The sequence below is a fragment of the Bufo gargarizans genome, chromosome 4, assembly GCF_014858855.1.
Source record: "Bufo gargarizans isolate SCDJY-AF-19 chromosome 4, ASM1485885v1, whole genome shotgun sequence".
Taxonomy (NCBI): domain Eukaryota; kingdom Metazoa; phylum Chordata; class Amphibia; order Anura; family Bufonidae; genus Bufo; species Bufo gargarizans.
The window spans coordinates 243,721,603-243,748,282 of NC_058083.1; the positions used below are offsets into that span (position 1 = coordinate 243,721,603).

The window sequence follows — 26,680 nt, forward strand, 5'->3', positions numbered from 1 at the left end:
AATAATGCCCATTGTGCCCCCTTATCAGTAGTAATGCCCACTGTACTAGTAATGCCCTCTTTGCCCCCTCCATAGAGGAAATCCCCATTGTGCCCCCTCACAGTAATAATGCCCACTGTGCCACCTTCACAGTAATAATGCCCACTGTGCCCCCTTCACAGTAATAATGCCCATTGTGCCCCATTCACAGTAATAATGCCCGTTGTGTCCCCTTTATAGTAGTAATGCCCACTGTGCTAGTAATGACCTCTCTGCCCCCTCCATAGAAAAAAATCCCCATTGTGCCCCCTTCACAGTAATAATGCCCACTGTGCCCTTTCATAGTAATAATGCCCATTGTGCCCCATTCACAGTAATAATGCCCATTGTGCCCCCTCAATAGTAGTAATGCCCACTGTTCTAGTAATGACCTCTGTGCCCCTTTCACAGTAATAATGCCCACTGTGCCCCTTTCACAGTAATAATGCCCACTGTGCCCCCTTCACAGTAATAATGCCCTCTGTGCCCCCTCCATAGTAATAAAGTCCTCTGTGCCCCTCCATAGTAATAAAGTCCTCAGTGCCCCCTTCATATAAATAAAGTCCTCTGTACCCCCTCCAGAGTAATAAAGTCCTCTGTGCCCCCTTCATATTAATAAAGTCCTCTGTACCCCCTCCATAGTAATAAAGCCCTCTGTGTCCCCTCTGTATAAAAAAAAAACCCACAATAACTACACACCTTGTCCCGTTCCTGAAGCCACATACCTCTCTTCCCTGCAGGCACAGATCGCTCTGCAGCATGGTGTGGGCGGCCTGAAGGGGGGGAGGAGCACAGGGAGCAGAGCGGTGAGTGACAGGACTACAGCTCCCAGCGCTCCAGCAATGAGCGCTTCCATCTGTATTGATGGAAGCGCTAACTGCTTCTGGCACCCCCCTGAGAGTCGGCACCCGGGGTGGACCGCCTCCCCCCCCCCCCAATAGTACACCATTGTGTGTATGTTCCGTAAAAATGCTTTGAAAAATCCATCAGCAATGCAAGTATGTACGGCCGGCCCCTCTCCATTGTATATGCCAGACACTTGCATTCTGCAAATATCTTCATGACCGTTTTTATGTATAACGTATTGTAAACTAACCACGCACAGTGCGACCACACAGCGAGGATGTTTACTGAATGAGCAGTTCAGATTTCAATTTGAAAATGTAAAATTGTCCATATCAAATTATTGAAGTCATCTTAATTAATTATGAGGCGTTGGAAAAGTAAAGGCTCTAGTATTCTAGAGAGAACTGTATAATACTTAAAGTGGTTTTTATGATCCTTTTTAGAGATGAGCGAATTTTAGCTTATGAAATTCGGTCACACTTTGTTTGTTGGTAAAAGCAGAATTGCATTATGGATTCTATTACCACGGACCATAACGCAATTCTATGACGGAATGAATAACGGAATGCCTTTAGAGGCATAACGGAAACGGAACGGATCCGTTATGCAGCCCATAGACTCCTATTATGACTGAATTAAGGCATTCCCTTATGCATTTCGTCATAGAATTGTGTTATGGTCTGTGGTAACAGAATCCATAACGCAATTCACCTTCTACCAACAAAGTGTGAACGAATTTCAAAATATGAAATACGCTAATTTCTAATCCTTTTATATTGATGGCCTATTCACAGGATAGTGCATCCATATTTTATCAGCCGGGGTCCAACACCCCGCACCCCATCCATCAGCTGTTCTGCAGTATTACCAGCACTGGGAGTCTGTGTCAAAACTATACAGCTCCATTTATTGTACAGTGCTGGTTACTGCAACGCTGCTGCTCCAGATTCCATCCGTACACAATGGACAGGGCTGTGCAGAACAGCAGATCGGTGGGGGTGTGGACATCTCCCTGTCGATCAGATATTGATGACCTGTTCGGAGCCATCTTTTGTTCAGTGACATGAAACAGAGATCTATAAAACTTTTCACTATGCAGTTTGTAAGCTGTATTACAGAAAAACCTGAAAACATCATTGCACATACAGTCAGGTTCATAAATATTGGGACATCAACACAATTCTAACATTTTTTGCTCTATACACCACCCCAATGGATTTGAAATGAAACAAACAAGATGTGCTTTAACTGCAGACTGTCAGCTTTAATTTGAGGGTATTTACAGTGTAGGAATTACAACAGTTTGCATATGTGCCTCCCACTTGTTAAGGGACCAAAAGTAATGGGACAGAATAATAATCATAAATAAAACTTTAACTTTTTAATATTTGGTTTCAAATCCTTTGCAGTTAATTACAGCCTGCAGTCTTGAACGCATATACATCACCAGATGCTAGGTTTCATCCCTGGTGATGCTCTGCCAGGCCTCTACTGCAACTGTCTGCAGTTCCTGCTTGTTCTTGGGACATTTACCCTTCAGTTTTGTCTTCAGCAAGTGAAATGCATGCTCAATCGGATTCAGGTCAGGTGATTGACTTGGCCATTGCATAACATTCCACTTCTTTCCCTTAAAAAACTCTTTGGTTGCTTTTGCAGTAAGCTTTGGGTCATTGTCCATCTGCGCTGTGAAGCGCCGTCCAATGAGTTCTGAAGCATTTAGCTGAATATGAGCAGATAATATTGCCCCAAACATCAAAAATTCATCCTGCTGCTTTTGTCAGCAGTCACATCATCAATAAATACAAGAGAACCAGTTCCATTGGCAGCCATACATGCCCACGCCATGACACTACCACCACCATGCTTTACTGATGCGGTGGTATGCTCAGGATCAGGAGCAGTTCCTTTCTTTCTCCATACTCTTCTCTTCCCATCACTCTGGTACAAGTTGATCTTGGGCTCATCTGTCCATAGGATGTTGTTCCAGAACTGTGAAGGCTTTTTTAGATGTCGTTTGGCAAACTCTAATCTGGCCTACATGTTTTTGAGGCTCACCAATGGTTTACATCTTGTGGTGAACCCTCTGTATTCACTCTGGTTCTCTTAATTGTTGACTTTGACACATATACACCTACCTCCTGGAGAGTGTTCTTGATCTGGCCAACTGTTGTGAAGGGTGTTTTCTTCACCAGGGAAGGAATTCTTCGGTCATCCACCACAGTTGTTTTCCGTGGTCTTCTGGGTCTTTTGGTGTTGCTGAGCTCACCGGTGCATTCCTTCTTTTTAAGAATGTTCCAAACAGTTGTTTTGGCCACGCCTAATGTTTTTGCTATCTCTCTCATGGGTTTATTTTGTTTTTTCAGCCTAATGATGGCTTGCTTTACTGATAGTGACAGCTCTTTGGATCTCATCTTGAGAGTTGACAGCAACAGATTCCAAATGCAAATAGCACACTTGAAATGAACTCTGGACCTTTTATCTGCTCATTGTAATTGGGATGATGAGGGAATAACACACACCTGGCTATGGAACAGCTGAGAAGCCAATTGTCCCATTATTTTTGGTTACTTAACAAGTGGGAGGCACATATGCAAACTGTTGTAATTCCTACACCGTTCATCTGATTTGGATGTAAATACCCTCAAATTAAAGCAGACAGTCTGCAGTTAAAGCACATCTTGTTCGTTTCATTTCAAATCCATTGTGGTGGTGTACAGAGCCCAAAATTTTAGAATTGTGTCGATGTCCCAATGTTTATGGACCTGACTGTATAAAGCAAAGTGTTTGCACTTGCTTTTCATTGAAATATCGCTAGGGTATCAAAACTAACCTGCCTTGCGTTCATGTCCCCACACTTGTTTTGTCTCACAAATCTCTTTTTCATTATTTCTTTGTTAATGTTTTACTATAATGGGCGTTATTATTATGTGCCTTGCACCATGTAGGAGCCTAGATGAAATTCATCAAATGAGAAGATCACGTTCTCCAACAAGACACCATGATGCCTCCCGCAGTCCAGTTATTCATAGGTCCAGGGACTCGGACAGTCAGTATTTGTCAGATCAAGAAAAGTGAGTTTATGTTACGCATAATTACAGTATAGATTAAATAGACTCTAAAGAGACATGTATTTTATTGTATACAGTACATACCTATGGCGCTATCTGCATAGAGAAAGGATATCTAAGGTTAGTCTGTTGATGTAGTATCGACCACATGTAATAATCTAGTAGTATATACAGTAACCAGACCCATATTATGATGTACACTATCATCTCCACAGTGGTCTCATTACTAGTGTTAAAGGGTGTTTTCCGCAGCAGAAGGGGGTGTCATATTGCAGGTTCTGATCTTTCTTTCTGGTCAGTAGAGGATCAACAGCCAGGACCCCCCACCCATCGTCAAGGCTGCAGCATTAGTATTGTCAGTAGTGTTGAGCGAATCAAAGAAAAAACAATTGACTTCGATCTGAATCTCAGGAAAAATTCGATTGGCCACAAAGCCAAATTTCCTCACGTTTCGTGGCATCGAATCAATTTTTCCTGAAATAGCGGTAAAAAAAACATACCTCATCCATTTGCTTGCGAAGAGACCATCGCGGCCATCTTGATTGAAGAAACAGTTTGACACCAAAATGTCAACACATCACCACGCAAGATTTTGTGCGGTTTCTTCAATCATGATGGCCGCAACGGCCTCTCAGTGAACAAATGGATAAGTTGAGTATGTAATATTTTTTTTTTAACCCTGAGTAAACCCTGAAAGGCCTCAGTTATAATGTCAGATGCTGCAATCAGCGTTGAACACGCTACATACAATGGAATGTGATTCATGACAAAGTGAGGCCTCTTGCACACGAACATTGTGCATCCGTTCGGTGCATTGGGGACCGCAATTTGCGGCGGCTGGGACGAATCAAGGCCCATTGAACTTGAAATGATCCGTGATCCGTCCGCACAGCAAAAAAATAGAACAAGTTTAATTTTTTTGTGGTGCGGAGGCACGGACAGAAAGACCACGGAAGTACTCCGTGCTTCCGTTCCGCATCTCCATGATTGCGGACCCATTCAAGTAAATGGGTCCGCATCCATGATGTGCACAATGTTCGTGTGCAAGAGGCCTAATTCTTATTGAATTACATTTTTGATAACTTTTCTCATCTCCAGTTGTAAGTAATCTCATGGAATAAAAATTGTGACATACTCCACCAAATTCTGTTTTAGGCCTCATGCACACAAACGTATTTTCTTTCTGTGTCCATTCCGTTTTTTTTTTGTGGATCGTATACGGAACCATTAATTTCAGTGGATCCTCAAACAAAACGGAAGTTACTCCATTTGCATTCTGTATGTCCGTTCCGCAAAAAAAAAATTGAAAATGTCCTATTATTGTCTGCATTACGGACAAGGATAGGACTATTCTATTAGGGGCCAGCTGTTCAGTTCTGCAAAATACGGAATGCACACGGACGTCATCCGTATTTTCTGTGGGTCTTATTTTTGCGGACCACAAAATTCATATGGTCGTGTGCATGAACCTCAGTTTTGTGATGATGTGATTTTCCAGTTCTAAGAACAGTATAGATCTAGATTAATCTTAAAGAGAACTTGTAACCTCTTCTGACTATTTTAGTAGCTACTTGCATTCCCCACGTAATAACAGTTCTGAAGAATCATCATGTTGTGCCATTATTTTATTATTCCTTCTAGAAATTATGAAGGAATTTCTATCAGTTTGCAATGAAGGTACAGCTGGGTGTTACCACTTGAGGGTGTGTCCCTGCATAGTTTGCCACTATCCAATCAGTGCTGCCAATGTCATACTGTGCAGGGAAACCCCCCCATTGGTAAAACCCATCTGGACCTTCACTGCAAACTGCTAGCAATTCATTCATAACTTCTAGCAGGAATAATAAAGGAATGGCACAACAGAGACATAAAGATAGATTCTACAGAATTGTTATTACATGAGGAATATGTCAGTAGAGGTTACAGGTCTTCTTTAAATGTTGTTAGTACGGTCGAACTAAAAGCAAAGTCATTATGAGCGCCCTAACTTCTGTGTATGATGTGTAATAGTCTCTAGGCTTGAAAGTACAGTGTAACAATACTAGAGCAAGGATTTATCTTTGATTTTATATTCCATAATCCGCATTAAATAGATGATTACAATTACTTGATGTTTTCTCTTGATTTCCAGTGAACTCCTTATGTTGCCCAGAGCAAAACGTGGACGAAGTGCTGAGTGCTTACATACTATCAGGTACCATACATTTCTGAGCACTTATCCTTACCTAAAGTATGTGAATTGACCACTTGACTTTGAAAAAATTGATTTGATTTCTATAATAGAAAAGCAACAAATAAGAAACCAATTCAGATACCCCACCTAATCTCAGGCTGCGGATGAAGGGACAGCTCATGATGTCAAGAGGAAACAGCTTTTTTTTATCTCACCTCTATACTGGTTTCTGGCCTTTACTGGTTAGGCCAGTAGCATTTAGGCAGGTGTCCACCAATTTAAGTGACGATACACTGCCTGTCCAAAAAAAAAGTCGCCACCAAAAAAATAAAAGGTCACACACTCTAATATTTTGTTGGACTGCCTAAGGCTTTGATTACGGCATGCATTCACTGTGGCTTTGTTTCGATAAGCTTCTGCAATGTCACAAGATTTAATTCCATCTAGTGTTGCATTACTTTTTCACCAAGATCTTGCATTGATGATGGTAGAGTCTGACTGCTGAGCAAAGCCTTCTCCAGCACATCCCAAAGATTCTCAATGGGGTTAAGGTCTGGACTCTGTGGTGGCCAATCCATGAGTGAAAATGATGTCTCATGCTCCCACTCTTTCACAATTTGAGCCCTAGGAATCCTGGCATTGTCATCTTGGAATATGCCCGTGCCATCAGGGAAGAAAAATCCATTGATGGAATAACCTGGTCATTCAGTATGTTCAGGTAGTCAGCTGACTTCATTCTTGGAGCACATACTGTTGCTGAACCTAGACCTGACCAACTGCAGCAACCCCAGATCCTAGCACTGCCCCCACAGGCTTGTACAGTAGGCGCTAGGCATGATGGGTGCATCACTTCATCTGCCTCTCTTCTTACCCTGATGCACCCATCACTCTGGAACAGGGTAAATCTGGACTCATCAGACCACATGACCTTCTTCCATTGCTCCAGAGTCCAATCTTTATGCTCCCTAGCAAGTTGAAGCCTTTTTTTCTGGTTTGCCTCACTGATTAGTGGTTTTCTTACAGCTACACAGCTGTTCAGTCACATACCCTTGAGTTCCCTTCGCATTGTGCATGTGGAAATGCTCTTACTTTCACTATTAAACATAGCCCTGAGTTCTACGATTGTTTTTCTTCGATTTGATTTCACCAAACGTTTAAGTGATCGACGATCATTCAGGATTTTTTTCCCACCACATTTCTTCCTCGAATACGATCGGTCCCCACTATCCTTCCAGTTTTTAATAATGCGTTGGACAGTTCTTAACCCAATTTTAGTAGTTTCTGCAATCTCCTTAGATGTTTTCTCTGCTTGATGCATGCCAATGATTTGACCCTTCTCAAACAGACTAACATCTTTTCCACGACTACGAGTTGTGTCTTTCGACATGGTTGTTTAAGAAATGAAAAGCAACTCATTGCACCAATTGGGGTTAAATAACTTTTTGCCAGCTGAAAGATAATTGCACATGCAGTAATTATCCAATAGGAGGCTCATAGATATTTGCTTAGTTAAATCCAGGTAGCAACTTTTTTTTGGACAGGCAGTGTATGCCATAATGTATTGATTGATGGTGGTCCATTCTCTGTGACTCCACCATTCACTAGAATAAGTAGTCCAGAGTGGTGGTAAACACAGCACCCCTTTGTTCTATTGATATGTGTACTTCACAGCAGTTGGATCCACAGTGATCACTAAAGGTGGCCATACACATTGGACCCAGGTCAGCCAAACCTAAAGATTCTGGTGGGACTGGTCAACCATCTAAAGTCTATCGGGTGTTCGACCAACATTTGTCCAGCCTATGTCAGCAGAAGAAAGGAACCTGACATGTTGGATATGAGTATTCTTGATCCATTGTTCTAAAGGGAGATTCATCACAGTCAGAGGTGTCTAGCATCTGCTTACAGTACTCCAGAGAACACAGGCATACATGTCTATGAGTAGGCCAAGAGGAATAGCTTTTATTTAGAGGCTATTCAATGTGTATAGCCAGCTTAATTTATGACAGTGATGGTGAACCTTTTACAAACCAGTGCCCAAACTGTAATCCAAAACCCACATATTTATCGCAAAGTGCTAACACGGCAATTTAACCTAAATACTACCGTCCAATATAGTATATCTTCCATGTACTTTATCATTTAGCTATAATAGCCTGCCTGCGGTGCTTGTGCTGCTCATAGTGCGCCCTGCGCTGATGAATGGCAGGAAAAGTCTAAGGCATATTAGCACACCATAGGCTTTTTCCAGGGTCTGGGTGCCCACAGAGAGGGCTCTGAGTGCCGCCTCTGGCACCCGTGCTATAGGTTCGCCACCACTGATTTAGGACATATCCTAGCATTATGCGAGTACATATTGGTGGAAAACCATCTAATCAATAATATGCCTGCGCAGAAATGCACAAGGGATATTTGCAGTATTGGTACTTTTTCCCTTTCCATTCCTGCAGATATCTTGCACAGTGCCCTCAACATTTTCTTATTTTTTTTTATAAATGTAATTACATATTGAACATTGGTCGGATTCATAGGCAACTCCAAGGCCAGCTCAGGTAAAGCTTGACTTTCCTAGCCGTTCATTCTGTAACGATTTAGTATTATATAAAAAGGAGACTTTATAGTGACATATCTGATAAAATGTGTGATGTGACTCCACTGTGGATCCTCCTATTAGTATATTTAGTATACTATTCTCAAGCGTTTACTCTCCATTCTTGCAAAGTTACTTGTATTTTCTTGTGAAAGACTTATGTACACTGTATTTACTTGCACGTTTACTGCCAAGCTGCTCATACGGCTGTGTATATGAATGGTGAAGAAGCCATTAAATGTGGACTTATGGACTACGAAACGTTTAGTACAGGCTCATTGCATATAATAGTAATAAGGTCATACGTTAATATTTTTCATTTGACCACACAAATAGTACTTTAGGTACATAACTCCTTAAAGAGAACATCATCAATACCATATGGCAGATTCAAGGATTTACAATTTCCCTTTGCCTACTTACTGAAAATCCACAGAGATTCTTTTCCACAGCTTGTGAATGAGGAATTGTAAAAAAAGTAAAAAAAAATAAAAATACATTCACGTGCATTGCACTGTACTGCTGCGTAAACTGCATTTAAAGTCTGTAACAGATTCGTCACTTATAGTGCCTTGCAAAAATATTTACCCTCCTTAACTTTTTTTGTATTTTGTTACATTACAGACTTAAGTTCTATGTTTTGTTAATCAGAATTTTATGTGATGGATCAGAACACAATAGTCTAAGTCAGTGAAGTGAAATGAAAAAATATATAAATAAAACTATTGTTTAGAACTAGAAAACAGAAAATTGGCATGTGCGTATGTATTCACCCCCTTTGTTAGGAAGCCCATAAAAAGCTCTGGTGCAGCCAATTACCTTCAGAAGTCACATAATTGGTGAAATGATGTCCACCTGTGTGTAATCTGTCACATGACCTGTCATTACATATACACACCTTTTTTGAAAGGCCCCAAGAAAGGCAGCACAGAGACTTAAGGTAACCTGGAGGAGCTGCAGAGTTCCACAGCAGAAACTGGAGTATCTGTACATAGGACGACAATAAGCCGTACAAATAGAGTTGGGCCATTACTTTCAGCTAAAAACAAAAAGGCACGTTGTCAGTTTGCGAAAAGGCATGTGGGAGACCCCCAAAATGTATGGAGGAAGGTGCTCTGGTCTGATGAGACTAAAATTGAACTTTTCGGCCATCAAATAAAAACGCTATCTCTGGCGAAAACCCAATACATCACATCACCCAAAGAACACCATCCCCACAGTGAAACATGGTGGTGGTAGCATCATGCTGTGGGGATGTTTTTCAGCAGCCGGGACTGGGAAACTGGTCAGAGTTGAGGGGAAGATGGATGGTGCTAAATACAGGGATATTCTTGAGCAAAACCTGTACCACTCTGTGTGTGATTTGAGGCTAGGATGGAGGTTCTCCTTCCATCAGGACAATGACCCCAAACACACTGCTAGAGAAACACTTGAGTGGTGTAAGGGGAAACATGTTAATGTGTTGGAATGGCCTAGTGAAAGCCCAGATCTCAATCCAATAGAAAATCTGTGGTCAGACATTAAGATTGCTGTTCACCATCCAACCTGAAGGAGCTGGAGCAGTTTTGCAAGGGGGAATGAGCAAAAATCCTAGTGGTAAGATGTGGGAAGCTCATAGAGACTTATCCAAAACGACTTGGAGCTGTGATTGCCACAAAAGGTGGCTCTACAAAGTATTGACTTTAGGAGGATGAATAGTTAAATAGTTATGCACATTGACCTTTTCTGTTATTTTGTCCTATTTGTTGTTTGCTTCACAATAAAAATAAAAAAAATCTTCAAAACTGTGGGCATGTTCTGTAAATTAAATGATGCAAATCCTCAAACAATTCATGTTAATTCCCGGTTGTGAGGCACCAAAATACAAAAAAAGTCAAGGGGGGTGAATAATTTTGCAAGGCACTGTATGTAAATAGCCTTAGGGCTGTATTACACCAACAGAATATTATTACCAATTTCTGTCCAATCAGACCAATAGTTGGTGTGTATAACAAAAGAGCTGTGTGTGTAATAGGCCACCTGACCAATGATTGGTCAGATAATCGCTCAGATAATCTGATGGTGTAATACAGATTATCTGACACATTTTCTGATCAACCATTGGTCAAATGGCCGTTTACACGCACAGATCTTTTGTTATACACACCAACTTTTGGTCTGATTGGACAGAAATTGGAAATCTGATAATCTGTTGGTGTAAATGCACCTTTAGAGTGGCCTATATAGATTAGATAAATGTTGGCCGAACCCCTCAATTACAGCAGGAATAGCCACCATGTAATGTTAATGGCACTTTACACGGGCCAATGAGTGGACAGATTATTACTAGTAATGCTTGTTAGCGATGATATTGCGGTGTAAATGCCGATTACCCAATGAACGAGCGCCAAAAGATTGTTTTCCAGTGTCAGATTGTGCTGTGTAAACATGATCTGCTGCCAGGAAACAACAGGACAGTATGGGGAAGAGCGATGGCACTAGCGATCACTCCTCCCCATACTCTGGAGATCGCTGCATCTAAATGATCAGAAGCGTTCCTTGCCGACAATCTGCTAGATCGTCGTCCCTTGTAAAGGGACCTTTAAAGAGGACCTGTCACCTCTCCTGACATATCAGTTTTAGTAAGTAACTACTTACATGCCCCATGTAGAAGTTCTGGGGCATCTATTCTTATGACTCTATGCTGTAGTATTCCTTTATTATTCCTGCTAGATATTATAAATGAGTGAAGGTCCAGAAGGTAGCAGTGAAGGTCCAGATGGGTCTGACACTGGCAAGATAATAAGATTAGATAATATCCTATTGTGCGGGAACACACCTACTACCGGCAACACCCAGATGGACACAACCTAGAGTTATAGGAAAATATTATTTAGAATTGTTTTTACATGGGGAGTTCAAGTATGACAAGAGATGACAAGTCCCTTTAATGGTGATGTCGCAACTCATAGACATTGAGGAATGAGAATGGTCAGACATGTTGAATTTCAACACTCCTTATATTTTGTTCACAAATGAGATAAACCACTGTCTGGGGTGTCTGGCAGCGGCTTACTTCCTTCTCCCCATTGAAAAAATCTGCCCTCCCAACTTAGCCCAGATTGCATGTGTATGGGGGAGTTGGGGGGAATAGTCGGCAGCTGAATGAGTGTGTGTTGCTAGATGGTTTAGTTGCTGGGAATCACTGTCAGCCCAGCTGATTAAGAGCATTTAAGTTAAGGCCATTTCCAACCAGAAATAAAGTGAGTTATACTGCATGACCTGTATTGATTTAATGCAGTGCAGGTGATAAAATGTGGGGAAGAATTAAAGTTACATAATTAAATGATAATAGTTTTGTGTAATATTAAGGTTAAACGGGTTTTCCGAGACTTAACAACTGGTGACCTATCCTCAGTAAAGGTCATCAGTATGGGATCGGTGGGGGTCCAACACCCAGGACCTCCACTAATCAGCTGTTCAAGAAGGCAGCAGTGCCCTCAGTACCGCCTCTGTCTTTTCGCTGCATTCCCTAGGCCAGTGACGACACGTTCATTGGTCACGTGGCCTAGGTTCAGCTCATCCCTATAGAAGTGAATGTGGCTGAGCTGTGATACCAAACACACCCACTATGCAATGTATGGTGCTATGCTTGGTGAGCATAGAGAAGGCCACAGTGCTCACAGGAGCACTCTCCAAAAGCTGATCACTGGGGGTCCCGTGTTTCGGACCCCCACCTATCAGGTACTGATGATCTATCTAGAGAGTAGGTCATCAGTTGTAAAGATTTGGAAAACCTTTTAAGAGAGGTCAGAGATTATTTAATTGGTTACCAGTGGTCTATAGCAGTTGCATTATGATCGAATTTCGTAGATTTCACGATTCATCATTGTGCTGCCCATATTTTTTTCTTTGCCAAAAACTGGAATTGAATACAGGAAACAGAGATATAAATTCCCGGAAAAAAAACGTTGTGTTCACATCTGCGTTGGTGGCTGCGTTGGTAGATTCTGTCGAATTTGCCTGAAAGAATAGTGCAGAATGCAGCAATTTTCTTTTTTCCAGTTAAAATGGTGGAACCTCAACAAAAACCGTAAAGTCAATGTAGTCTATTGGGGTGGTCATGTGATTGATTTGGCATTTGTGTCATTCTTGTTCCCTGTGATGGAACAGAAAAATGGAAAGGCGAATGCAGATGTAAACAAAGCCTAATTTACACACCTTACATAGAAGGCATGCATAGGATGGCTTGATACACTTATTGACAAGAAAAATATACAATAATGCACCTTGATAGAAATGTCAGATTGCTGCAAAACTCAACATACAGTTATGTCTCAGGCAGATGTGTAAATAATTACTGGTTTGGTTTGAGTAGACCCTGAGTCTTGCCACCATATGGCATAAAAGTTCTTTCCCCTCTGCCCTATAAAACAGCTCTCAGAGGCTACCTTTGGGTAGTGTACCTCTTGGTGAGAAATCTTTGCTTGCTAAGGTTACTGTACAAAACAGGAGGCACATCATTGGACTGAGAAAAGCAGAATGATGGTTTCTATGAATTGACTTCCATCTAGGCTGTTGTAACTTAACTGTTAGGAGGTGTTAAGAACGGTGGTAACGTAACGTGTGGGCATGCAAACACTGTGAATAGGCTCCAGAAAGACCACCATTACAGAGGATTGTTTGATCCATGAGCAACACCAACAGATTTGTTGTCCACCATCCAGTATGCACCTTCATTACATACTCCAGTCTCTGCCTGGACCGTTTCCAGACACTTATCAGAGATAATTTGGTGTTACAGCACCCATTATGTTTCTGCCGTTGACAGCCAGCTACTGGTGCCCTGGTTTGCAGTGGTGTTGTGAACTGTATTGTGTTTAGCAATGAATCTAGGTTTTGTTTGGCATCCCACCATGGTCAGGTTCGAGTATGGAGTCCTCGTGATGAACACTTCAATCCTACTTTTGCTGTGGAGCAATACACTGCCCCAACTGCTGGTGTGATGATCTGGGATGCCATTGTATAGGACAGTATCCTAGAAGTAATATGAGGGGAAGTAACAGCTCAGCGGTATGTGCAGGACATCCTGTGTTGCCTTTCATGGAAGGGCTTCCAACTGGCATTTTTCAGTAGGATAATGCTCGCCCACACGCAGCAATGTTTCCCAGGAATGTCCCTGCCAGATTGTAACCTTTCCTTTGCCTGCCTAGTCATCAGAATTATTACCAATTGAGCATTTATAGGACCAGATGGGACGCCAGCGTGGGCATCCTAGGAGTGTGCAGGATCTAGAGGCCCAGCTGCAACATCTGTGGGCAAATGTGCTGCAGGATACCATACAGAACCTGTATGCCCCATACTCAATCATATCTCACCTTGTATCTAGGCTAGAAACAGCCCAACTGGGTAATCACTTACATATATCATCATTACATTCACACCTTTCATTCGATTCCAACAGCTCCTTCTTGGTGCGTTATTTTTTATTTTTTTGTCAATGAGTATAAATTCAGTCAATTGCACTTTACAATTTTACAAAATTGCAATTTTTTTTTAAAGACTGGACATTTGTATAATTATCTTGTACAATAATTGCACTTACAAAGTAATGCATATTACATTATCTAATATGACGACAATCTGACTTCACCCAGACAGAATATATCACCCATTGTTTTATTGCTCTCATTAAGAGAAACAAAATAAGACTCTTGTAGGCACAGTACGATGCCTTTTAAAGCAAGTTTTCGAGACAACGTACTGTAAGTTTCTTCCTTGGGCATGATAAAATGAAGTCTCTTAGGAAACAGTAGTGTGTGTGTAAATATATATATATATATATATATATATTTGTAGATATATATATACAGTATATATATATTGTGGGGTTTCGCTCTGGTAGATAGGGTAAGCGGGCGCAGTACAGAGGCAAAACACAAGTTCTTAACTGAAAACGTCAGTGTTTATTCACACTTGAGGCAATTGCACAAGACAGCACGTAACTTTGCAGTCTTGGTGTTAATTCACACACAATTGAAAGTTCATATAACACAAGTCACCTTGCTGGCAGTTCTGCCTCCAGTAGTCCACAGCAGACTTTAGGGGGCCTGTTTCCCCAGCGTCCGGCTCTCAGCCCTCCAGCACTGCACAAAGCCTCAAATCCCAAAAACAGAGAGACATCTCTCCTGAGCCCATCTGCCTATTTAAGGACAGCCAGATGCTGCCAAAACCTGGACCGGCACTTAAACTTCGGTCCGGTATTTGACCTCCCCCTAGCTGGAAACCAGCCCAGCCGCACATGCTGGGAGGAAAATACCTGCCTTGCCAGACACAACCCCTCACTGTGTCACAATATATATATATATATATATATATATATATAAAAAGAGCTGAGACACATACAGTAGTGTAATGATTGGACATCTGAAAAACAGAAACAAAAAGAGCTTGGAGAATGAGTCTCTTTGCCTCTCTGCTCTTATATACTGTATATATTGCTGTTTCTTCAGACACTTCATTATATTTTGCCTGAGGAAGAGACCTGGGTTGTCTTAAAAGCCTGCTATGAAACATCAATGGTCCCATTAAAAGATATCATACCTGCAAGACTATGTTTCTCTTAATGAGAGCATTAAATCTACTGGCCAACGCGGTAACATACTTTTTTTTTTTTACTTATGTATTGTGTAACATACAGTTCAGTGATAAGGCTTGCCACTATTGCCACTATCCCGTAGTGAAACACATAATGGCTGTACAACTATTATATTTCTGACTACATATCCTGTTTTGCTGAAGTACTATTGCATTCTTTCTTTGTGTCCTCCTGTGTTTTGCAATACACAAGAAATACTGTTAGGCACAGTAAAACTTTGCCACCCAAGATGCCTTTGCTAGAGTTTGGTTCTAATTGGAGGCTGTACAGGTAAGAATTTTGTCGTGGAGTTAACAGTCATGTTGTCCTTGTTTTGGTCACTATGTTTTTCGCAGAAAAACAAATTTTGTTGACATTTTTCTTTACGGGGGCAACTATTGTGTTTGCTTTTTTTTTGTATGCTTTGTCCTTGTAGTGTTACATGCTCTCTATTGTCTGCCTTGTACTGTATGAACTTCTGGTTTTGTATTGTTGTGTGCTAGAACATGGCTCTTGAACAATTCTAATATCAAATGCAAAGTGTCATTTACAGTATAATCCCCTCTCCCCCCAAAAAACACTATGATAAAAACACGACTTACTATATAAGTTTATTTCTGCTCAATGCCCATCTGAGCAGCATTGTTGAGGGATTGATATGTTGAAGAGCCCTGTTCTGGTTAAATTCACTGTTGGTGTCTGAGAAGTAAAGGCTCAAGCTTTTTCAGCTTAAATAAACTCTCACTGTAAGTATATATAAGATACATGGTGATAGAGTATGTATATGTAAGACGTGGTGGACCACATGCAAAGATCTGGATGCATTCGCAACACGTATCAGTATGAACATTTGTGGCAGATTCAGTAGATTCACTGCCAAACACTTTTAAGTTAGCACATCTATTAGCTCTTTCTATGTTTTTTAGGTAAATAGTAGATTTTTTTTACATCACTGTTTGTACTCGCAGCACCAGGTACTGGTATTATTTATAGTATAAAAACCTTTACTGCCTCACAGTTATTAGGTCCCTTTCATATAAACCGGTCACATTCGGTAAGTTCTGTATGTACTTAAAAGGGTTGTCTCACTTCAGCAAATGGCACATCATGTAGACGACGTTAATACAAGGCACTTTGTGATTGTCCATATTTCTTCCTTTGCTGGCTGGATTCATTTCCCCATCACATTATACACTGCTCATGTCCATGGTTATGACCACCCTGCAATCCAGCAGTGGTGGCCGTGCTTGCACACCCAAGGAAAAAGTGGTGGACTATGCGTACACCAGCGATCCTGGCCACCAGAGAAACTGACGCTTTTCCCTTTACTGTGCAAGCTCGACCACTGATGCCTGATTACAGGGTGGTCGTAAATGAGCAGTGAATGTAAACATTTATCTAGCCAGCAAAGAAGGCAATATGGACAAACACAATACATTGGTAAGGGCCTTGTATCGACTTTTTCTACATGATAAATGCCATTTGCCGAAGTGAGACAACCCCTTCAACCAGAGTCTCTCAGCAGCTTTGACCCTGACTAGATGTGTATGCGAGATGGGTAATCATACCTTTTATGAGCAGCTTTTATCATCGGGAGTAAGAAAATTAAAGGGGTTGGCGGCTTTCTGGCTACTTATGACCAATGTGTTTGTAAGATGACTATGTGGTACTTGCTAATAAAGCCTTAGTGAATTTCCTGTGCCATTTTCTATATTTCATAAGGCATGGCACCTCGGGGAAATCTTCTGTCCTGTCCGCATAGAGGTTCTGTCCATAAGATGGCTGCTCATGGAGGGTCATGTGACCAGACACATCACTCAGTCGCCTCCATTTCAATACACCGCACCTGCCACCTGCACTTGCACTTTTGGGAGTTAGTGTGGTGGAGTGACCCTCCATCACCGACCATCTTATGGATAGGACCTCTGTATGGACAGCACAGAAGATTTGCCCAACAAGGGCAATGGCTTATGAAATATAGAGAATGGCTCTGGGTCAAAACTGCAGACAGACTCCGTTTAAAGGGCTTGTCTCACTTTGGCAGGATCGGGATCAGTAATGCAGAGTAGTTCTGTATCTGTACTGTATTTTCAAATGTATATGATTTAAGCCTTTATAAAAGCATACAATAACCCGGGAGAATTCCTATAATTCTGTTAAACTCTACACTCTCCAAGGATAGTACGTGAAGAAAGAAGGACATTCAGACCCGAGAACGTGCATATTTTGTTTTATTTTTCATCATGACATGTCATGTTTTTTTTTTTTTTTTTTAAAGCTACATGTCGGTCCGTCCTTGTAATTATTTTATATCACCTATTAGTTTTCCATGATTAGTGACTTAAATGTGATTGGCGAAGAGAATGAAAGTAGTCTGGTTGTGCCAGACCGTTACTTAGCTAGGTCAAGTGCCAGCAGAATATTTGAGGATGTTAGTAAGTCTGCTTATTTAATTGAAACGTCTGGACTGTTCTGTAAAGGGAGTCTGTCAGCATGTAATTTGCAGTTAGACCACAGATACAGTAATTCCTAGTATGGCTTGCAGAGTATAATGTAGATGCCTGCAGGTTTCTTTTTTGCATATATTGCAAATGAGGGTTAATATGTAAATGAGCTGTTAAGTGCACCAGGGCAGGCAGGGGCCACTTGGTGCACCCTAGCAACACCTCTGGTCTCTTCAAGCTACTCCCTCTTATGTTTTTTTCCCTCCAGACCAAGCGTCTGAATTCTCCTCTTGCCTGGCCCCTGTTTCCTACGCCTGCACCATGCAGTACAATCTTGACACATCTGCAGAACAGCTCTTCCAGCCAGGATCAAAGTGCTATACTGTGTATATGCCATAGTTGTATAACACGGTGCATGCTTGAGATTACAGGGAGAGAATTCAGACACCTTGCCCTGTCAATCAACCATAAGAGGGAGTGGCTTCAGGAGAACAGCGACAGAGCTAGGATGCTGTACAGAACACTGGTGAGACCTCACTTGGAGTATTGTGCGCAGTACTGGAGGCCATATCTCCAGAAGGATATAGATACTCTAGAGAGAGTTCAGAGAAGAGCTACTAAACTGGTCCATGGATTGCAGGATAAAACTTACCAGGAAAGGTTAAAAGACCTTAATATGTATAGCTTGGAAGAAAGAAGAGACAGAGGGGATATGATAGAAACTTTTAAATACATAAAGGGAATCAACTTGGTAACGGAGGAGAGCATATTTAAAAGAAGAAAAACGACCACAAAAGGACACAGTTTTAAATTAGAGGGGCAAAGGTTTAAAAGTAATATAAGGAAGTATTACTTTACTGAGAGAGTAGTGGATGCATGGAATAGCCTTCCTGCAGAAGTGGTAGCTGCAAATACAGTGGAGGAGTTTAAGCATGCATGGTATAGGCATAAGGCCATCCTTCATATAAGATAGGGCCAGGGACTATTCATAGGATTCAGATATATTGGGCAGACTAGATGGGCCAAATGGTTCTTATCTGCCGACACATTCTATGTTTCTATGTTTCTATGCAGTAATGGGCTCCCGCCTGCCTTTGGTGCACTTGAAGCCCATGGACACGTTTGCTCCTGATAGATCATAAACACTCACTATAGCTAAATCAATTAGATTAAAATATGACTTAAATAAGTGTTTATTAGCTGTCAGGAGTTCAGAGATAAGGGCTACATATGAGCCATCAGAGCTGTTGTCTAAGCAATAGTCTGCAAATAGACAGAAACTGACAGAGCACTCGGCTGTTTTCGGAAGTAGTATAGTAGTGAATGGAGAGAACAATTTCCACTCCCAGCTGGGCGTGATGGGGCCCTGTTCTGGAGATAGGAGCAGGTCCCAAATGTTGGACCTGCATCTATTGGACAAAAATGTGACAGGTGGGACAACCCCTTTCAACAGTTCATTTGCATTTTGAAAAGTTTCTATCAAGAATGCAGCATTGCAGGAAAAAAAATTGGACCATGCTGCTTCATAATACTCTGCAACGCTTACCAGGCTTTATGGTTTCCGTGCAAGTATGAAGGAGAGTTTTGGCAAACCCCCGTAACTTGGCCAGACCTGTAAAGGAAAGATGACCTACTTGCTCCCCACTCCTTCTCCAAGCCTGTGATGCTCCGCTGAGCTCCCTAGCTGTAAGCATCTGGTTTGATATCACCACAATCAATTACTGGCCGCAGCACAGACCGGATCCCATTGCATTATGTGACAATTTCTCATGATGTAAGGTGAGATGGTCACCTCCATGGCCAGTAATTGGCTGCAGCAATGTCAAATCGGATGTTGACATCGAGGGAGACCAGCGCAGCATCACAGGCCTGGAGAAGAAGGAGCGGGGAGCAAGTAAGTCATCTTTCCTTTACAGGTCTAGCCAAGTGGAGGGGGTTTGCCAAAACATCCCCATTCTTTCACAACCCCTTTGAGGCAGGCATACACATTCGATGAATGCCAGGTGAACCTGTCATTTTTGGCAGAACCAGCTAAACTATTGTGTATGAGGATCTTTCCGACTTGGTGGAAGAGGGTTGGGGATGTTGGTTTTCAACATGCCCAATCGTTTATTCTCAACGTAGATAGGCCTTTGACGGAGCATTTAGCTGGCAGCTATGTAAAGTTTATGGCCAAAGTGTATGGCCAACCTTAGTCCCTGATGTAGATAATCTGCTGTTCTATCAATTCCACTGTACACTGGGTGTTGTATATTATTCACCCTGGCCTGTATGAAATTGAGTACACCTTTAGTATGAATATAGTAAGTGTATGGTAGGAATAGTGGAAAGTATAGACAGAGATCAACCACAACCTGTTTTTGCTGTGTATCTAAGATCTGAAAGATTGCTGTAGGCTACAGAACAGAACATCTTCTACTGTTCTGTAAGTCCTAAAAGTTATTTCTTTCAACCAAACGATTACAAGAGTTAAAGTCAATCCTAACTCCATAGAGTCTAAATATGCAAGCACATTTTCCAGTAAGTTTAATATTCCCCAGCCAAGTTTAGAGCCCAGGTGGGCTGCAGTTTATTGGTTTCATAGCTTAGTTCATATGAAGAAGGGTACATTCATATTCCTGCAAGCATTAACTGTCATAAAGATTTTACATCCTATGCTAAGAAAACATTACTTATGATTTTATCTCTAACATTGTATTCCTTTCTTTGTTTTCTTTTCTATTCTTCTTTCTCTTCTACCATTGGATGCAATGCACTGGCACTAGTGAACTACAGCCCTCCCTTGACAGGGCTCGAAGTGCTAGTACCAACTGCTTGAGACCAGATACTAGTTTGCATTCACCAGAACGAGAAAGGTATAAAACAGACTTTTTTCATTCTTATCATGTGTATTAGTAATTTCATTTTTTTTCCCTTTCATGTCATTTAATATTTTTTTTTATGCCACTAGTATATTTGTGTCTTAGAGGGTAGTTTATAATAATTCTCTTGTATGCCCAAGAACTGTCAGTATTGTGATGTGTTTTAGTGAACACTGTCATGTTCCTTGTTAAATAATAACATATCATGTTTCAAGTATGAGAAAATATTTGCCAGATTAGACTAATCAGATTGTGTGATAGTTTGTTTAAAGTGTTCATATTGGGGTAGAATTTATTAACATTGCTGTTAACAAGTGTGCTGGTGTAAGATGCGTCCGATTCATTAAAGAGTCACTGTATTTTGACACAATTTCATTTAATGGAGAATAGTGTAACTAGCAAATTTCTAAATCACTTCATTTAAAAAATATACCTGTATCCACCTGACAAAAAACTGTAAATCCATTACGGGTCTCACTAGATTTGTCCCTAGTAACAGAAACTCAGAAGACGGCTCACAGGAAATGGGGGCCTGTCAGAGCTAGCTGATAAAAGAGCTGGTTCTACACAGCTTTAGAAGATTATAGGAGCCTCACATATTCTGTAAGTGTGATTTCCCTCTCCTTATCTGTTCTGTGAGCTCCAGAGCTAAAAACAGACATAGTGGGAAGTAAGGGAAACAACGTCACAGCAGTACAGTTCTGGCAGAATCCACAGAAGGGAGATGCCTCCTGCTTTGAGAGAAATGCTTCTAGCTGTGCAGCTGACACAGGGAATAATATGGCTGAAAGATAAGGGAAGCCCAAAAATGAACTATTCTTTCACTTATGATTTTACAAAGAAACACAGCCATTATGGAAACTTTTTTTTATAAACTCAGTTACGCTTTAAGACACGCACGCAGCCTGTTAATAAATTTGATGCATCTTCTAGCAGTCCATGCACCTAAACAACAACTTTTAGGAGTAAATCATAGTAAATCTGTCAGGTTGTGGAAACCTAAATATGTTAAACATTCACAGACTCTGCTCACTTACTGATATGGCTCCCATGATGCATCCATTTTACAGAAAAGTGGCAGATGCAGTCAGCTAGAATTTTTTCCCAGCATAATTGTTTATTTTTACCACTTGATTGATTTTTGCGAAAAGCAGATATTAAAAATGATAATATTATCCAAGGTACATTAGAAAGGGAATATAGGACAGGTAATTATAATTTAGCTCTATATTTCATGCAAACATATAAGTCCTAAAATTGCATTTTGCTATAAAAAAAAAAAATTTTGTTTGCGCAAAATTGAGTAAAATATCGAGAGAACAGTGTCTGCCACTAAATTCTTTATAACTTAATTGCTATAGTTAAGTATTATTCTATAACTAATATAAAATGTTACTCCCACTGACAAGTAATACATTGTGCAGTGCATGTCTATTTTTTTTTATTTCCTACTGTATATAGTAGAGCTTATTTTTGTGGGAAACATTTAGGAGCTATTATATTTGAGTTTTTGCAGACTAACTTGCAGAGAAGCAATGAAAGCAATAAAAGCTATAATTCAATACTGCATTATATTACTTATTATAGTCTGAACTGCCTGTATTTACAGTGAGCTAGAATCTATGCAAAAAAATTTTACCACTCTGCTGACATATTACTATATTCAATAATGTGCAGTGAACAAAGTATGGAAGGAAAAATCCCATGACCTTTAGAAAAAGGAACCTTAGCTAAGTTCACTTAAAGGGATTTTTCAGGAATACCATATTGATGACCTATTTGATCAGTGGGGGGTCTGACTCCCAAAACCACTGCCTATCAGCTCAAAAGGTCGCAAAATGAAGAGGGGGCAACTTTTTGGGCTCACTTGCTCAAAAATGTTCTGACTTTTTGCATTTTTACACTACTCACTCCAGTTTTGAAATATAAGTTGTAAAGTGGACGTGGATAGCTATGTTAATGAGTTTCACTCCAGATTTATCATTGAGACTTTTTAAAAAAAGTTGCAATCACATTTCAGTAGGATGGTGGAGTAGGAAAACTGGAGTAACTTCTCTAGACAAAAGTGTTAGGTTTAGACCTCTTTCACATGAGCGAGTTTTCTGCGCGGGTGCAATGCGTGAAATAAACACATAGCAACCGCAACGAATCCTGACCCATTCATGTTTTTCACGCATCATTTCTCAGTTACGTGAAAATCGCAGCGTGTTCTGTATTCTGTGTTTTTCACGCAGCCCTCGCCCCATAGAAGTGAGTGGCGCTTCAGTGAAAAACGCATTGCATCCAGATGTAACCTAGATGCAATCTGGATGCAATGGGCCAGATTTATCATGACTCTGACCGCTTACTCCACTTTCACATATGGCTAAAGTCAGTTTTAGCCAAGTCAGATTTATGATCGGCCCTTTAAGACTGTAATAAATGTGGTTTGACGGTAGCAGTTTATCCGTTAGTAAGCAGCTTTACAAAAGTCGCACGTCCTTGCGAAAAGGTCGCATGTTCTATTAAAAAGTCCCATAAGCATGGTCCTCACTGGAGTGAAATTGCGCATTTTTTTGCGACTTTTTTAATAGTCCCAATAGTAAATCTGTCTAGAGATTAATTTACATAAGAAAACACGCCCACTTTCAGAAAACGGGCGAGCATAGTGCAGAGCAGAAAAAAGTGCAAATTTGTGCACAGTTTTAGTGTTTGCGCATTTTTTTTGCGACTTTTTCACTCCATTATTCTGACTTGAGCTAATGATAAATCTGGCCCAATGTGTTTTTCACTTATGGTTGCTAGGAGATGTTGTTTATAAGTCTTCAGTTATTTTTTTTCCACACGTGTGAAAAATGCATCAAAGCTGATTGCACCCTCGCAGGAAAAAACTGAAACACTGAATGCAATTGCAGACCAAACTTACTAAACGTGCGTGCGAAATGGTTTCACCGAACGCATCCTGAGCCAATCCGTATTGTACGTGTGAATAAGGCCTTAAGAATCAGACAAATTTATAAAACAACAAATGTTTGCAAATTTTTAATAAAGACTAATTGAAAAGAAATAATTTTTAGCCCAAGATAAGTAGAATGCAATAATAGTGAAGTGTCCCACACATATCCTGTAAAATGGTTTTCTTACATTTTTGCTAATGATCGGTGGGGTCTGACACTCGGCACCCCGCCAGTTACCTGTTTGAGAAGGAACCGGTGCTTCTGTGAGTGCTACGGCCTTTTCCGTGCTTACCAAACTCAGCACCATACATTATATAATGGCTGTTCTTGGTATTGCACTCTACCCCATTCACTTGTATGGGGCTGAGCTGCACCTAGGCCATGTGACAAATGAACTCATCGTCACTGGTCTTGGAAAGGCAGGGACATGGTCGCTGCGCTTACTGCGACCACTGCTCTCAAACAGCTGGTTGCCAGGATCGGAAACCCAACTGATCAATAGTAAAATTTCGGAAAACCCCTTTAAATATTTTATCACATGTGTTGCTCTAGTTGCTTTGCCTTTTAAATAATTATATTGTAACTTTATTGTACAATATACACTACTCACAAAAAGTTAGGGATATTTGGCTTTCGAGTGAAATTTATGGAAAATGTAAAAAGTTAACGCTACAGTGATATTTAGGTAGAAGCATGCAATAGTGATTTCCTCATCTCCAAAAATGTATTGAAACAAAAGCCAACAACAGTGGTGGGTATACCCCCACAAAAAATGTCAATGTCTCAAAAACTTGTCATGTTGCCTTGAGCATCAACTACAGATTGACAACGACGTCTCATGCTGTTCACAAGTGGACTTATTGTCTGCTGAGTCATGGCATCCCACTCTTCTTGAAGGGTGGCCCTCAGGTCATTGAGGGTCTGGGGTACATAGTTATTAGCCTCTACACGGTGACTCAGCTGATCCCATAGGTTTGCAATGGGATTCAGGTCTGGAAAAAATGCAGGCCATTCCATTTGACGTACCCTAGTCTCCAGCAGCTGTTCCCCAATGATGCAACCTCGATGAGCTGGTGCGTTGTTGTCCATGACGATGAAATTAGGCCTGTGTTAATGATGTTATTGAAGTAGTATGGGTTTGTCACTGTATCATTCACAAAGTGTAAGGCAGCTCTGTATTGACTAGACACACCTGCCCATACTAAAACACCTCCACCAAAGGCAAACAGTGGCTAATGCATATCTCTCTCCTTGACGTCTCCAACATCGTTGGCAGCCCTCATTTCTGGTCCCTTGTCCAGTGTAGATGCTCCCTGGCCCATGCAAGACCATGACGCCTGTGGTCAGGTACCTTTTCAGGTCTTTTAGCACGCAGCTATGCTGATGTAAACAGTTTTGAATGGTCTGACGTGACACTTGGGTGCCTCTCACCTCCCTTAAATGTGCCTGGAGTTGTGTGGCATTCATCATCCGGTTCTGCAGGGCATTGTTCACAATTAAGCGGTCATTAGTTTGGGTTGTGGCCAAAGGACGTCCACTTTTATGACTTTCTGTGACTCTTCCGGTCTCTCTGTATATGTGTTGCTACCTGCTGATGACACTCTGTGACACTCTAAGCTCAGTGGCCACTTCTGTCTGGGAAAATCCTGCTTGAAACCCCGAAATGGCGAGATACTGTTGATCAATTGTTAGGCGTCGGCTTGGTCTCATGATGTCAAAATGTGAACAGCATGATGAGGAGGACTGTTTAAATACCAATTCTGATTGAACCAGGAAATTTATTGGGCGATATATGAATCAAACACCTGTTGTGAATTTTGCCGTTAAGCTCCTTGTTACAGAACAGCAAGTTGTGCAAAAAGTACTGAAACATTGAACAGTTGGATATGTGCATTCAAAAGTTTAAAGAAATTCACATTAAGTTCACCTGTAAAGAGTGCATTTGAGTGCATTTAAGGTTCATCCTGAAAATTCACCCACAAGCCAAATATCCAAGTATAGAAGTTTCACTTGTTTACTTGTATTATTACAGTGAAATGTAGGGGTTGTTTGAGCAAATGCCCATTTGTCTGTTGATCGCATCCTTCTTGCATACAGTACTTAAAATCAGCTTTTGTGGGTAGTACATTGCCTGTGTAAATAGGGATGGTTTACCGACAAACAGCAGAACTGTATGGGGACAAATGATTACAGTACTGAAACTGCAACTCATTGAGAATGAGTGGTTTATTCCCACTCACTGCCTTGTGCATCGGCCCTCACTAGCTGACAGCTCTAGTTTTTGGTGTTTTCACCCCTTATACTGTACATTATTGTTTTGTACTACTGAATGTATTCCTGTAGACTGCATGCACACTATAGCTGTCATTTTCTCAACTACTAAGGGCACTTTCACACTTGTGTTGTTGGATTCCAGCAGGCAGTTCCATCGCCGGCGATCCAGCAATCTGTATGCAAACGGATACCATTTGTAGACGGATCCATCTCACAAATGCATTGCAATACCGGATCCGTCTCTCCGGTTGTCATCTGGGAAAACTGATCCGGTATTTATTTTTTTCACATTTTTAAAGGTCTGCGCATGCGCAGTCTGGAAAACCAGGTCCGTTTTTCCGGAACACTTGGGGCCGCATTATTTAATGCATTTCAATGCAAAGTGTTCCGGAATTTTGGACGGAGAAAATACTGCAGCATGCTAGGACGGAACTCAATACCGGAAAAGTTTAACGCAAGTGTGAAAGTACCCTAACAGAGGCATGTCAGAAATTGTGGTTGGTGGTGTTCCGGGGTGCTTTCAATGTTCACGAGACTAGCTAACTCCCATTAGATTTCCTAGAAGAGTCATGATATTTTCTGTACACAGGTCTCTCTCGAGAAGTGAAGAATGCAAACACGAACCCAAGGAGCACAGCGTATATTAGAACATTCATTCTAAAATAAAAATGTTGGGTTTTCAATTTATAGACCCTCATCAATCACAACTTATGACCTGTCTCTATAAAATTGTCAGAAGTTGAGGAATATTACAGTGAACTCAAGCTGTCACACTACAGTATGTCTTTGTGTTGGCCAAGCTCAATCAGTAGATCACCAATAGTCCACAACAGCTGATATCGGCTTTTCTCCAG

The 26,680-nt window shown here is 41.0% G+C and overlaps 1 protein-coding gene across 10 annotated transcripts in view; it reads left to right on the forward strand.

The window, feature by feature from the left end:
* RIMS1 (regulating synaptic membrane exocytosis 1) overlaps window positions 1-26,680 on the forward strand; it is a 400,438-nt gene that overhangs the window by 189,387 nt on the left and 184,371 nt on the right. For all 10 annotated transcript variants that reach the window (XM_044292437.1, XM_044292436.1, XM_044292439.1 and 7 more), the window contains 3 exons: window positions 3,810-3,935; window positions 6,064-6,126; window positions 20,521-20,610. In XM_044292437.1, coding sequence (XP_044148372.1) covers window positions 3,810-3,935; window positions 6,064-6,126; window positions 20,521-20,610 — 279 coding nt within the window. The remainder of the gene's footprint in view (window positions 1-3,809; window positions 3,936-6,063; window positions 6,127-20,520; window positions 20,611-26,680) is intronic.